At 35.1% G+C, this 15,463-nt stretch overlaps 1 protein-coding gene and 1 pseudogene across 8 annotated transcripts; both read left to right on the top strand.

The window, feature by feature from the left end:
• The window catches only part of LOC148932515 (uncharacterized), a 151,366-nt pseudogene that overhangs the window by 32,272 nt on the left and 103,631 nt on the right, over positions 1-15,463 (top strand).
• Positions 6,144-14,298, top strand: LOC125202745 (inositol-pentakisphosphate 2-kinase-like). 8 transcript variants are annotated; one of them, XR_016135879.1, is made up of 13 exons: positions 6,144-6,290; positions 6,479-6,613; positions 7,353-7,556; positions 8,037-8,184; positions 8,638-8,684; positions 8,809-8,919; positions 9,100-9,699; positions 10,040-10,211; positions 11,548-11,614; positions 12,300-12,371; positions 12,463-12,597; positions 13,186-13,284; positions 13,545-14,298. XR_016135879.1 is itself a non-coding variant. In XM_089065857.1 (9 exons), the coding sequence occupies exons 2-9, from the start codon at positions 6,512-6,514 to the stop codon at positions 11,559-11,561; spliced, it is 1,392 nt and encodes a 463-aa protein (XP_088921983.1). In that variant the 5' UTR covers positions 6,144-6,290; positions 6,479-6,511; the 3' UTR covers positions 11,562-11,855. The 8 variants fall into 8 exon arrangements, 3 of the variants coding, with proteins under 3 accessions (XP_088921983.1, XP_047957150.1, XP_088921984.1); XR_016135880.1 differs by having other exon boundaries at positions 12,460-12,597; XR_016135878.1 differs by having other exon boundaries at positions 12,456-12,597.

Below are 15,463 nucleotides of genomic sequence, written 5' to 3'. Positions count from 1 at the left end.
TTAGAAAAGTGGATTTATCTTTACTCTACTTGGGATATTTTTATTTTTAAGTCACTTTTTAGCCAAATATTCCTCACCTACCAAAGAGCCTACAATACAACCGAAGATAAAGACCTTTCGGACTTTTGAAGCTTAATCACATTTAGTAGATGAGGGAGTAGACTTTGAGCAAGCCTATGGTAAACTTTGCATGATGCATGATTTGAGTGCTTATGTACACATTATCCTTATACACTTTGAGAGTGAGAGAACACTTCCCATCTTTGGAAGTTTGCCACGTGCGAGAGCTTGAATTCAAGGTGTTCCACGAGTTAGTAATGAAAGTGCACTAATAAGCCTTGCTTGATTTGATTGCGTTAATACATGTTTAAACTGTTCTTCCATCTTTTGAGGCAATTATGCCATCTAGTCCTTGTGCATTCCGTGCGTCTATTCTTGTGTCTTTATTGTTTTGTTCGAGGACAAACAAAAATGTAAGTTTGGGGGAGTTGATACGCTCGGATTTTGCACTGTTTTAAGGCCATTATTTGGTCTGTTTTTTATGTCAAAGTCACTCTACACGTCCATTATTTGCATATTTTGTCTATTTTGGTATTTTAACATGTTTTGTGAGAAATGTGCATAATTGAGCCGAAAAAGGGAGCCAAAACGCCAAGTTTGGGAATCTGGAGTCAGACGGCGACCGCCGACCGCCGCGGATGTGTGCGGCGACCGCCGGCGCCCGGCGGGCAGATCAATGAAGCAGTCCGCCTCGGAAAAATGTGCTTGGAAGAGAAGTCTCGTCCGGAGACAGCCGGAAGATGTGCGGCGGTCCGCCGTCGAGAGAACAGACTCTCTGGACTCCAACGCGGAGACCGCCGGCTAAGGTGCGGCGCCGGGCCGGAGAAAGGCGGCGAATCCGAGAAGCCCTAGATTTGCGCCCAGTTTTACCATATTTTGGATATTTTTTCCTTCTACAACAAGGCATGGATTTTCCCTATAAATAAAGCCTCAAGCTTCATCAAAAAGGAGAGAACTTCTAATTGCAAAATACTTCATAGAGATCAAGGCCTAGAGTACTTCATTGGTGCAAGGAGTTGGAGAAGAATTTCAAGAACATCAAGAACAACAAGGATTCAACCCACGGGTTTTATTTGCTTTAGTTTTATGTTCAAATTGTCTTCCCTTCAATCTATGTTTTTAGCTTATTCAATTATGTGTAACTAAACTCATAGGATTTTAGGGATGTGTTAGTAACGACTTTGGTTATACAAATTCCTTTTTCTATTTAATATCCGTTTTGTTTTTACTTTGTTCTTTCCCTAAGTAGTTTTGATGCTGCATGATTGAGTGACACAATCGTGTATGATTTAATATAACTTGCTTCATAACTTGCTTAAAACGGCACTGTTAATTGAGAGTGAGGACTTTTCAAGGGTCTTAAGAGCTTTTTGGAGTTATGTGTTAGGATTGACAACCCTAATCTTGTAATCAACATTTGTATCGCATGAGCATAAGCTAGGTGACTCATCCTTTCAAAGTATAAACTGTGCTAGGGTATTGTAGTGGGAATTTTGTATAACCATAACTGTGAACACATATCCCTGGGATTCCCTTATCTCTATTGTCTTCCTCTTGATTTATCTGCTTTTAGTTGATCTATGCTTTCTATTGTTTTTAGTTTTTCAAAAGTTTTCAAAACCCAATTGTTTTTCCAGATAGTATTTGAGTCTTAGTAGAGGATAGACACTTTGTGTTCGTCTTCCCCGTGTTCGATATCCGGTACTAACCTTTAGCTATACTATATATACTCTATATACTTGCAGGTTTATTTAGACCTAATAAAAAGTTCATCAATGAAGATCAAGAGATGAACTACAAGCCTAACAGTGGGATATTTTCCAAATTACCAAGAAGTCATACCATTAGAAACTTTTGCACTAATAAAATCAACTTCAGTACCTAAGATTGTAGGAACCATGTCGTAGTGGGAGCATTCCTGTGGAACACAACAGGTTCATGGGTCTAAGAGTGTCATAAGATTCAGTTTTAGATTAACTTGAACATAATTCCTTTAACTACAATGTAGCATTAGTTACTTTGGATAATCATCTTTGAAAAGGTGATAGATTCCATATTACAATCTAAGATAGACAACATGTTTTATAAGACTTGCAATGCTACCTACAGGCTATGTCAGTCAGTGGGAGCAAGTATCTTTGTAAGTGTAAATGTGGATCTCAAATGGCTAGACAATGACAATAGGTTATGCGCAAAGAGAATTATCTTCTCGCAATCGTTGTGCTAGGATTTATTCGATCCTACTGTCTATCAGAACTTACATAAATTAGAATGAATGTATTATGATTGTCAAGACAGCTTTCTATTAATAGAAGTCTTGAAGAAATCATCTAAATGGAACATCCTAATGGGTATGTAATAAAGGGAAAAAAACACATGATATGAAGCTTATAAAGACCTTCGTGTTTATAGGCATGCATCTAAATCAGAGTATATGTGTTTTATCAAAATTGTAAAATGTCTGGAATTTGACTTTTACCCATAGTAGTGCTGTAAGCACAAGGAAGTTGAAAGTGAATTAAATATGGTATTATTGGTACTCTACGATGATGAAATCTACAAAAGTTGCAAACAACTAAGATTGGCATCTGGCGTAGGAAAACTGGTTGTCTACCCAGTTTTAAGATAAAGGATTAAAGAGAAACTAATTACATTCTGAGCATCTAAGTCCTTTTAAGATTGCTAAAAAGAATGTTGAGATTATCTTAGGAATCATATATCTGTATATTGAAAAGCATGTTTCGAGTACGAATAGAATCTTGCTTGTATACGGAAAACTCTACAATCCACTTCTAACCCGATTCAGTATTATTCGAGCAGTTTCGCACGAATAGAATCAGTATTATTATTACATTGTGTTTGCTTGTGCATTTATAAGATGTTTTACAAACATTTAAATGCATAAGAAGTAAACAAAGCCTAAGTCTTTTGCTTAGTAGACCGGTTGTGGGCGTCGTCCACTTTAAGGTAACACGGTCAGTTCTATGCAATGCTTTGCAAAAGAGAAAGAAGAATTTCACAACCTAGATAGACTTTGGCTACCTATCGTGAAGGGTTGCAATGTCAGTCCGCATATTTCTAAGCCTTACTGAAATAAGATGACGTTGGTGTGGTATAGCACTGAACGGATCTAACAGCAAGATGTGTCTTTATGCTATCTACTGAAAGACTGGGTCTTGATAAAATACTATTTCTTAATCGACATATGTTACCATTGAGCATACAATATTGATTATGCATTACTTTGACTTATCAAATGGTGCAGGTTTTTCGCAATACAATAATCCTGATATATTGGGTTGTGGTGATTAATATCTAGCGGTGCTAGGATTTCTATTATGTTGAATCGTGCACGAGGTGAGTCTCGTTTGATAATGTCCTCAAGAGGAGCTCGAACAAGGTTTTATTATTTGGAAAACTGGCCAGTTGAAGTTTTATTACTCTATGAATAATAAATAAGTGTTTCTTGTTAAGTCTACTCTTGGAATTAATAAGATGTTAATTAATTAAGTACATAGCAGACATTAATTAATTAATGGACATTTATATCTTAAGCGTAGGAAATAAATAATATAAACAACTGAAACCCGGATTACTTGTAATTTCGGATTTGGATGGGGAGGTCAATATTACTTCTGTAGTGGCTACTCGTAATATTCCAATATAAGCTTGTATTAAATTGTGGATTCAATTTAATTAGTAAAAAGCTAATTGGGGTGAGCTCATATCCAAACCTTCCATAGATCCCTGTCTGAGCCCAATAGGAACTTAATATAAATAGGAGAATAAAGGAGACAGAAAATACACCTTATTATTTTCTTAAAATTTTTGTCCACTCCATCACAAAGAAGGGGACGATTTTTTTCTCTCCAGCTCTCCTCCGTGAAATCGATTTTTCTGTTTTTTTTATTTACGTCCTAGTATCCCGGTGAGATCAGCCCACAATGATATCGGAATACAGTTCGGGAACCAAAGAGAAGATCCGTGGTCTAGTATTGAAGATCATCACGTGGAGAAGGCGCGAGCAATCGACGATTCTTTGGAGAATCAAAATTGGTAAATCTAAACCGTAGAAATCATGTTTAGGATTTATATTTTCTAAGCATGGATTATTTACATGGATTATTTGCGTTCTAGCATGCAATTATCTGTTTAATATGTGAATTGATTAATCGCATAATCGGTCAAATTGATCTGTATCTGATTTATTTGTTTTGTACAAGTCTTCCGCTGTGCAAGGGGCACCAAACCCATCAGGTTAGATAGTGCACTTTGTGCTCTCTACGCGGAATATGAAATGTGGTACAATACCACTCACCAGGTACGTGTTGCTTCTAGTCCTTCTACATTTAATTTTGGTGGCGGGAACTATAGCAATGTCATGATTGATCCAGACGTAGTATCACAATTACAAGATCTATACGGTGCTACAACCAATAGGACTAGAGCTATTGGTGAGTTAGATATATATTTGTAATCGCGCAATATTATTTTTCAAGATGAAGGTCCTCCTACTCAACAAATTGACGTCCTTGATTGGTGGGGAACACATGACAAAGAGTTTCCGATACTCTCGATAATGGCTAAGGATATTTTTGTCGTTCCTGCTTCCACCATCGCCGTTGAGCAAGCTTTTAGTGTCGACGGTTTTGTCCTAGACGACAAAAAGAGCAATCTCTCCGCCAAAAACATGGAAGTCACATGTTACTTGATGATTGGGCAAAGGCGGACATGAGAGCACAAGAGCAGGATTTCGACTTCCGTGTAGAGCGTGATGGTGAAGACTTTTCCACCGATGACGAGGTCGGAAGTGAGGGCGCTCAACAATATCAATGAGGGGGGGGGGACGGTGAACGGCGAGCACGGCCGACCAAAAAGGTAAGCAAGGTAAGAGAACTACGTGGGCTTTGATTCCTCAATAAAATTATGGATACGTAGGCAACTCAACTTAAATTTGAAAAGTTTAACTTTGAAAGTTTAAGTTGAGCTTAAGCCCTTTTCAATTTTTTCCTTTTTCCCCCCATTTCATGGTTGTTTTATTTATGTTCCGACGACACTTGTAAATTATATCACATTGTTGTATATGTATTGACAATTGTAATGTATTGTTGTCCGTTACAACTGAAATTCAATAAAATTGATATGATTTTCACCTTATTCGTCTTATTTCAATTTAAACTATCCATTGGCTTGTTCCAATTTATTGTATAAGTCCAAAATTCCAAATTACATAGCAAAAAAAAAATGAAAACCGCCAAACCGAACCGAAACTGCGAGGAACCGTACAAAAACCGGCGGTTTGGAATCGGAACTGGGACCACCGCTTTTCGAACCGAAACTGAAATCGTGAAATAGCCTCATGGTTGGGTTCTGGTTCCACATTTTCCAAAATCGGAACCGTCAGTTTACGAACCGTGAACATGTCTATCTATATGTGGGTGGACTTTGGGTACATAGAAGTACACGACCCGGTGGAGCACTCTAACTCGCTTGGATGTGGCCCTTATTTGGGCGGGTCTTTTTCCCTTATTTGGGTGGATCCTAAAAAGGAATATATTCCAACACTAATGAAACATAGGAAGTAGGAGTAATTAATGGAAAGATATGCTATTCTTTTTTAAAGAACTTTATATCCAGATAGTTCCTAAATTCAAAATTTTCCTTCTTGAGGTTCCATAATTTTGGCACTTGACCTAGCTTTTAGATATTCTTTCCATTCCTTGTTAATAGAAACACTTTTTTTTCAGCACAGATACAAAGAATAGTAAGTTAAGTAAATGATGAATAAAGTAAGAGAGATGGAGATAGAATAAAAAGTAAGATGGAGAATTAGTTAATATGAAAAATAATAATGGCCCAAATATCTTAAAAAAAATTTAAATAAAAAAAATGACTCAATCAACGATGAAACAAATGGAACACAAAATACAATTAATTTATAAAATAAAATTATAGTCACCCTCATATTCGATTAAGAACGAGCATAATAAATTAGTATTCGTAATGACGAATCTTTATGTTATCCTAACCAAAGTAGAGCCAAATCTTGACGCACACAATTTGCAATTGCATGCACGACAATTGTAGTCCATCAAGAGTGGGAAGGGAATCCAAAACTGAAAGCTCAAGAAAATGGGCCCTCTAAACCCCTAATAAATCCTCACCCTTCTCAGTTAGATTTACTCGATTCACAGGTCGCCGACGCTCACGGCGGCCGCCACACTCTCACGGTAGGTTTCGTATATAATCTCCGTTGAGTTAATCGAATCCAAAACTAAAATTGTTTTAATTTGGGTGATCTAATTGATTGAAACATAATGCATGCTATTTCTATTCATTTAGAGAAAGCCTATTTCTTCGTAATTTGAGTAGTCGGAAGTCGAAACCAACTTTAAAGTGATGTGCAAAATTGTAACAGGAAACAAGTGCTTGTTTATTTTGACTCAAGTGGATGGCTGCAAAATTGCAAGCGAAAGATGCAGAGGAATGGACTTACAGAGGAGAAGGAGCTGTGAATCTTGTTCTTGCTTATTGTGGAAGCTCTCCTCATTTCGTACAACTCTCTCTCTTTTAAAGTTGATTGCTAGAGTTTGACATTTTTAAGGTTTGGTAACATGAAAATGGTAAGTAAATAAATGTGGACAATTATCTTATCTTATATTTAAACTCGTCTCTGGGAATAGGATTGATTTTGGTTGTTTTGTATTTTTAAACTATTTAAATCTAGCTGAGGGGAGAAATGGAATAAACTCTATCTTGCACCCTTGTAAAAAGATTTCATCTGTGCAAAATATTAACATCTTTTTGGTGTAACTCCACTGCCACTAGTCAAAAATAAAAACGATGAAGTCACTATACATGCATTTCTATCTTTTACATTTTTTGAATGTTTTCCTCAACTTAAGCTTGCTGGAAGTTCCCCTCATTAAAACTATGGTTCACCATCATTACTTGTAATGGATGAAATAAGTAGAATGTAAACGAACTCTTGTTTGAAGTGAATAAAAGTGTGTATATATTGGACTTATGTGCATGAAAGAGGCTATACGACTTATTTTATGAATCAAAAAGGTAAATCTCTTGTTTGATAAAAGTAGCCACTATTTGAGATTTTGAGTCCTTTCAAGAGTAGAAGAACTTAAGAAGAATAATCTAAGGAACGAGATACTCAATCCTATCACTTAAGATGTAAATAGAGACATCAAATATATCCGTATATTGTATCTTGATACTGAGATGCTACATTTCTGTACAAATGTCTAATCGCATTTACTTTTCTCTCATGCATCTAGGTTGGAAAGGTTTTAAGGATACAAAAAGTTTCAAATGATAGGCGTGAATGTGAGAATGGTCATTCAGCTCTAGTGAACCATGAATCCCTCTTGTGGGGAAAATTTGAAGGTATAGTTTCAGCACCTACAAAGGAAATTGCGGAGCATGTTTATGTGCAGAAAGTAATGTGCCCACTCTTGGGATCAGAGCATGTTGATGCAGGGGTAAGATATTCTTCTAGAAAATTTTGGAGCGAAAATTGCCCTTTTCCCCTGTCGTGTATAATATCATGTCCATGGTTCTACTTACTCAAGAATCTTATTAGTGTTTTTAGTAATAATATCTCTGTGCTCATTATGTTTGCTATCTTTTTTGTCCAACACATGTATGTCAGTACATGTACTGAGTTTACAATCCAAGTTTTTTTTTTATGTTGTAAAAAAATATTATTAGTTGATGTGTTTTTACTTCTTTAATTGGGCGTTTTATATGGTTTCATGATGATTCCTTTGATTCTAGGCCATAACGGATATACATATTAAAATTCAATTTTTAGTTATTTCAACTAAGCACACTTTGAAGAGTAATGGGTTGGTGACTTGGCTTCACATGGAGAAGTGAGGCATTTTATTTTCAATTTAAAGACAAAGATCTTTGTTTATAATGTAACTGAAACATAGAAATTTGTATACAACTTGCTGCAGATCCATGTTCTTGTGTCAAGAGAATTTTTGGAGGCAGTTGACAACAAGGTTCTTTGCCAGCGTCCATCATGGCGTGTTGATGCTGCCAGAGTTAATCCCCTTCGTGACTCGGCTCTTCTAATTACTGATCATTCAGTGTTTCCTCATGGTATAGATTCATGCCAAGTTTGTTTGGATAGATAAAGCCATTTCTTTTGTTTCTCAGATCAAAGATGAACTACTGAATCTGAATTTCAGTTTATGCTTTGCTTGGGCGGATTTGGCGCATATCTTCTTTGTATTGTGGCCGTTGCTAGAATTTCTTCACATAAATTATTCTCTGATGTTGAGTCATGGATTTCTAATGGTAGGGTGTAGTGTGGGACAAATTAGGACAGTTGTGGATATTTTGCTGGAATGCAAAATTTTATGTTTGACATGCTAGTTTTATCTATGTAATTTAGCCCAATGAACTCAGTAGCCATAATAGATTATCTATCAAAGACCACTATTCACTAATTGATGCATATCAGCTCTCAACAACTGAGATTAATGATGATATACTTGCATGCGAGTTCCTAATAGTTGGACTACAATGTGTTGATCATAGTCTTTCTTTCAGCTTCAGGTTCTCTCAAAGAGGATTTCTGTGTGTCTGTTGAGATAAAGGTGCTTTCCTAGTGTTTATCCTACTTATGTGCATTGTAACTCTTCTACGGATACCTACTTCCTTGAACACTTTATTTAGGCTTTTATTACATTTTCTCACTTTTTCTCTTATTCTGCAAAACAGCCCAAAGGCGGATTTCTTCCTACCTCAGAATTTATAGCTGAGGGAAATGCAGTTAAAAAGAGACTTACTCGATTTAAGATGCACCAAGCTCTAAAATTACATCAACGAAAGGTAATGCCTAAATGCCTAACCTTATTCATTTCCTGGAAATAGATTTTCATTATCGATGTCTGCTTGCAGCATTTTGACTCTTATCAATGATATGAGACTTTTATATTTCATAGACTATGAGATAATTTTTACTTACAGAATTGTTTCTTTGAGCATAACTGAAGGGATTTTTCAATGCAGATATCTCAAATAAGTCAATATGATCCTCTAGATTTGTTTTCTGGATCCAAGGATAGAATACAAAGAGCATTTAAAGGCCTCTTTCTTACACCTCAGAATAATTTTCGAGTTTTCTTAAATGGTTCGATTATTTTTGGAGGCATGGGGGGCACTGCAGACAGCACTAGTTCTGCGGTTGCTCAATCATTCCATGATGGACTTAAACATGTTATTTCAGCAAAGGATGGGATGCACATCAAGGGTTTAGTGGATCTTCTCACTGAAACTATTTATAAGTCTGGCTTGTTGAATCGGCTTCTTGAAGTACAGAAGCTTGATGCTATTGATATAGAAGGTGCAATTCATGCCTACTATGACATTATTTCTCAGCCTTGCGTGGTCTGTCGGAAAATAGGTGGAAAAAGATTCTCAGCAAGATATTCATCAATTCATTCAATGCAAAGGGATGATAAAGTGAAAATTGTGAGGGATTACTTGATATCAGCCACAGCAAAGGACTTAAGTATGATGATTAGTTTTAAGCCCAAAATAAATATGGATGAGGAGTCTCCACATCGTGCTGTCTTTCTGGAAGCAAGCAAGCAAACCTTTTGTTACAAGGTGGACACCAATTTATCCTTCTGTATGTTATTATAATTATTTTGTTTGTGATATAGAATCATGAACTTGTTAAACTCCGGGAAAAAAAGTTATTAACAATAACACTTTTATGTCTTTTCATGCTATGTGATTAGAAGCACGGACTTCCTTCTGGTTCTAGCTTTATGTATAAAGTTCTTGTTACTTGTTTATGAGATACACTCTGTGAACTGTGAAGTTAGTTACCGACACATGGAAATATAATTTCGGAATTAAATCTTCATGTCCATTTTTGTATTAACTTATTATTGTTTTGCATGTTATTGTTCTTATCTGACCAAATTCCTTTACAATCTCATAGGCATTTTTCATTGACCTGGACATGAAACCATTGAAGAAAATGGAATATTACTATGAGCTGGATCAACAAATAGTCAACTACTATGTCCAGATGTTAAAAGATACAGATGTGCTTGATTGTGATGAGACAACCCATGAGTCACTGAACGCGTGCACCAGTGTTAAAAATGGTGGTAAGTTCTTTCTTTTTCAGGCAAACCATAACTTGAGGTTCCTATACTATTAATGTTTGCCTAGTAGTACAATGACCCAGTAAAAGCACATCGACCTAAATATGTGTTTCGCCTTTTGAAAATTTGTAAAACTCAAACTTTGGGTTATGAACCAATAATTTGAACTTTGTTGCTGAAGATATATATGGCTTCATGCTTCTCCTTCCCCGTCTGATCTCTGTCTAAACACCTATCCATCTGAGTTTGCGCCTGACTTTGGCCTGTGGAGTTGTATTTAGTATCTAGGTCAAACAACGCACCATAAAAAGAGAATTTTGACCCATATTTGCTCCTTGACTAGTTCTCAGCGACTTTCAAGATACAGTTTCAAATTTATGTTAGCGTGCGGCCTTGTTAGTTTATAGAGAAAGACTTGTGTCAGCGTGAGCGTCTGGTGTGCGCTGCCTTAAATACCAATTATGAATTAAAATATTAATTAAGATTATTTAGTTTTAATTAAAGTGATTAAAGTGTTAATTATAGTACTCCCTCCGTTTCAAGTAGATGTCACAATTTCCTTTTTAGTTTGTTTCACAGAAGATATCACTTTCCTTTTTTTGGAAAATACTAATTAATGCACTCATTCACCTTATCTCTCTCTTCATTATTACTTCAATTACCTTTTTTTCTCACCCCATTAATGCATTCAACTACTCTCTCTCTCTCTCTATTTAACAAACTAAAAAATCTCTCCTAAAATTAAAATCCCGTGCCATCATCCAAGTGTGACTTTTGTGAGTATGGAATGTAGTGGGCATACAAGTGCAGCTCTAGTTTATAAATCCTTCACCATTTGTTAATGGAAGTCTTCAACCGAAGCAGTTTCAACATATTAAGAGTGCATCATTTCCATTTCCAAATCTCTACAACCAAGTATTGCAAATGCTACACTTTGTCGTATTCAGTTTTCCTAGTTATGTTTGTGGGAAATGAAATAAAAGGAAATGATCAACCTATATCATTGAGAAAATAATCAATCTTCTCCATCAATGCATAAATCAAGGGAAAGGATCACTGTCCATCAAATAGCGGTGTCTGTAGTGTGATTGGATTGTGGTACATTCATATTTGAGAGTTGACCGTATTATCACAAAACTGAATAGTAAGGTTGCTAGAGTTTGACTACTATACTGCATTTAGACTCTTCTACCTTTTCACGTTGGAAAAATAAAAAAATGTGGCAATGCATGTGATTGGATTGTGGTATACTTATGCTTTGTCTTTACATATTTATCATTTGCTTTCTCTTTCTTATCTTTGGGATCCTGTAAATGTGTGGTGTATCATGCTTTTGCAGAAATGACAAATTGATTGAGGAGCTTAAAAGAAAGATATAGATCAGCTTTCTTTTCTATGAAGAAAGGGTTTGTCAATTACTTCAGTATCTTCCAGTCCATCAGCAATTAAGTTATGAAGTTCGATTTGGACTGAGATGTTAATTGGAATATGGCTCACTAGAAGATGATTGCTCCTCGTGTGCTCTCTAGACCAAAACTTAACCTCAACCAGTAACTGAATCTGGAATGTAATTCTATCTGTAACGTGTAGACTTCATGAAAATTCTTGTTCTCATTAACTTGAAGTGTACCAATCTTGTTGTTGTAATTTTGTTCTAAGCTACACTCAGTCTTCATGCCTACCTGAAATTGTGTAAACAGCCAGCAATCAGCTTGACATTCATGCCCACTCTATCAAATTAGGGTTTATTTAATCTTCCTTTGCATATTTTCAGTGCTCAGGTCGGTGGAGTGTACCATTTGATTGAAAAACTTCTTTCTCATTTATAGACAGCTGGAAAAAGATATTGCTTTTGACACATAGACATACAGTACTTCCAAGCAAATTTCATTAGGGTTACATTTTCTAATATACATTTATTATGCTAAAAGAATGGCCACCCTTGAACATAGCCATTTATTAGTTTCTAATCCCTTCAGAATTTGCATGTGGCCTGCTGCAATTCTTTATCTTCTGTTTTCTCTTTGTTGTTTTCCTATGGCGTTGGTTGGTTGGTCGGAAGCATTCTCTTTTCAGGATTTTTTTTTTCAGGATTTTTTTGCAGACTTCCTGGATTTCTTAGATCAATTTTCTGACTACAGCCACTTTAAACCTGAGGATAAGGTGAGGTTTTACCCATTATCATGTATTGTTTTGTTTCTATAAATATTATAGTTTGTCTTCACATTTTGCCTTTGCATTGGTAAGCAAGTAGCTAGTGATGCTGATACTGCACATCAAGGGTCTGTCCGTCTGATTGTGAACTAATATCAAAATGTACCCCCCTTTGACAAGGTTATGGCATGCCGACATGACTGGCCACACAGTTCATTTTGATGAGTTCAAAAAGGTCTCTCTCTCTGTCTCTCTACTTTGACATTGCCCAGTACTTCTCCAGATTATATAAGTTTATCTGAAATTTAGAGGGTGTTTGGCTAAGCGTATTTTAGACAGCTTATAAGCTCCCAAGATCTTATAAGATGTAATCTAAGGAGCTTATAAGTTGACAAAGTATTTGAAAAGTTAAGCTCATAAGTTAGACAGAGAACTGAGAGTTAAGAGACAGAAGTTGTAGTTAGACATAGATATCTGATAGATAGAGAGATAGATATAGAGAATCAGAAAAGGGGAAATGGGAATGGTTTCTATTGAAAAAATATAGTAGGGTTTTTTGTAAATTAACTATAAAAAATAAGACGAGGATGAGGAACTTACATTTTCGGGAAGTTATAAGTTACTGGAACTTATTTTACTTCTTATAAGCTATTTGAGAGCTTATTTTTTTCCACACACTTTTCAAGAGCTTATAAGGTCCTAAATGCTGTATTAATTTTAAGCTCAGTCAAACATGCTTCTTTTGTAATTTTGTGATGGATTTAGCTCTTATTTATTAGAAAAGTGACGTGAGTAGTTCTACTCTATTTTGTTTGAGGTGCAGACACATTTAAGTTGAAAGCCACAAACTGAAGAGAAGCTCCTCTATAAATGGATGGTACCAATTAGTCGTGGCAATAATCCTCTGCGCTTCACGAAAATGGTATGTATGAAATTTCAGTAGCATACAAATTCTAACTGTTGATACTCTCAATCGTGAAAAAAATTAGAAGAAAGATGCATTCTGTTTCCATTTCCCATTGATTAATAATTCTCTCTTTCTTGTAATACGATTTTCTTTCTAACTCACAAGCTAGGTTAGATTGTTCTAACACTTTGACAGTTTATAAGCTCTCCAAATATCTTATAAGATGTGTAAAATCCCCTTAACATGCTAGTAATGTGACTTCATGTATGTTACAGGCAAAGCCTATTATAACTATCGCCCCATGATATGAAGATGCTCAATGTTTATAACACAATTATGAAACACTCATATTCATTAGATATTCCATTCCTTGATACACCCAAACTGTATTATCACACTTGTTCTATTTTTGAAGTACTTTTGCATATGTCAGTAATAAGGAAAGATCATTGTCCGATATGTCAGTAGTTTCGAAGGGCAATATGGTGCTGAATTTTAGGTTTAATATTTGATGACACTGTATAAGTGCGTTGAACCAAGTGACTCATGGTGCAAAGTACTCCATCCGTCCCATAATAGATGTCACACTTGGATGATGACACGAGATTTTAGGAGATATTGTTTGTTTAAGTGGTGAGAGATAATATAATTTTATACATATTGATTTGAGAGAGAATATTTTTCAAAAGAGAAAATGTGACATCATCTTTTATGATAAAAACTAAAAAAGAAAGTGTTATCTATCATGGGACAAAGGGAGTCTGACACAACTTAGTAGTAACACATTTCCACTCCAAACCACTAAGGTATGTGTATCATTTGGGGAGAGTAGGGTTTCAGAGAGAGAATGTGAGGGAGACGAAAAAGTGAGGTAATACTGAGAGAGGGAATGTGTGTAGCCAATTTTAATTAGAATGACGGAAATTGTGGATATGTAGTTCAAAACAGATTCTGTAAATCATTGTTATGCCAATTTTGCTTCGATATTGTACGAAAATGGCCGAATAATGTAGATCGAGTGTTTTAAATTATATCCATCAAATCCATCTATTATATGGTTGTGATTTGTTTTGTGTATAACAACTAAAGGGGTGTAAGGACCTTAATGCTCCCCTATATATATAATAGTAACGTTTGTTAACATAATTAAACAATAATTTTTAAAATAAATTATATATTTGTTTATATATGACCACTTTTATTTATACCAGAGATCCAACAATGTTCAAATCAACATGTGTGTCCATGTTACTTTATTTCAAAATTTATTAAATTTTATTTATTAAACAATTTAAATTCGATCAAATAAAATAAAATGTACCGGGCATGGCATGGGTGTGAAACTAGTTTATATAGAAAGTGAGTTTTTTCTTCTGAATGCAAAACTAATTGTCACAAGTCTAAACTCACAAACAATATTGGAATTGAAAAACTATCTATAAGACACTCTCTCAAACAATGCAACATTTACTTCTCTATTTTTGAAGGACTGTACACTACAAATTTATAGTTTTTAACTAATTCATCTAACTTTAATTATGAGCCATTGCAAAATTATACTTTTATTTTATTTAAAAAATAAATTATTATAAAAAATTTATTTTTTATACGTAGAAATTGATTTTTATAAGGTATACTCTCTCCCTCCCAAAAATAGAGTCACTTTCCTTTTCCATTCGTCTCATAAAATAACTTATTACTCCCTCCATCCCATAAAAATATGGGCAATGAGTATGACACGAGAATTAAGACAAAATTAGTAAAGTAAGAGAGATAAGGAGAAAAGTATGGCAAAGTCATAGAGAGGAGGAGAATGATAGAGAGGAGGAGAATGGTAGTTAAAGTAGTGCTAGTGGATAATGGGCTTATATTATTAAATTGATATAAATTTTCAAAAATGGAATGCACATATTTTTGTGGGACGGACGAAAATGAAAAGTGCACATTTTTTTATGGGACAGAGAGAGTATTATTTATGGAAAGTTTACCCCAACTCATTACCCATATATATCAATTTATTTATAATTTATACCAATAGTGCTCACCATTAAACACATGTAATAATAATATGGACCCCACTATCCACTAATACTATTTTAACTATCTTCTTCTATTTCCTTTTACTTTACCATTTATGCATTTATTACTGTGCCATTTCATATATTCTTATTTTTTTAAGATGGAAGGAGTATAT

The sequence above is a fragment of the Salvia hispanica genome, chromosome 2 (genome assembly GCF_029641045.1).
Source record: "Salvia hispanica isolate PSC_SH4W2 chromosome 2, Shi_PSC_v1, whole genome shotgun sequence".
Classification (NCBI taxonomy): Eukaryota; Viridiplantae; Streptophyta; class Magnoliopsida; order Lamiales; family Lamiaceae; genus Salvia; species Salvia hispanica.
Note: the sequence above shows the minus strand (reverse complement) of the source record. Positions and strands in the feature narration are given on the sequence as shown.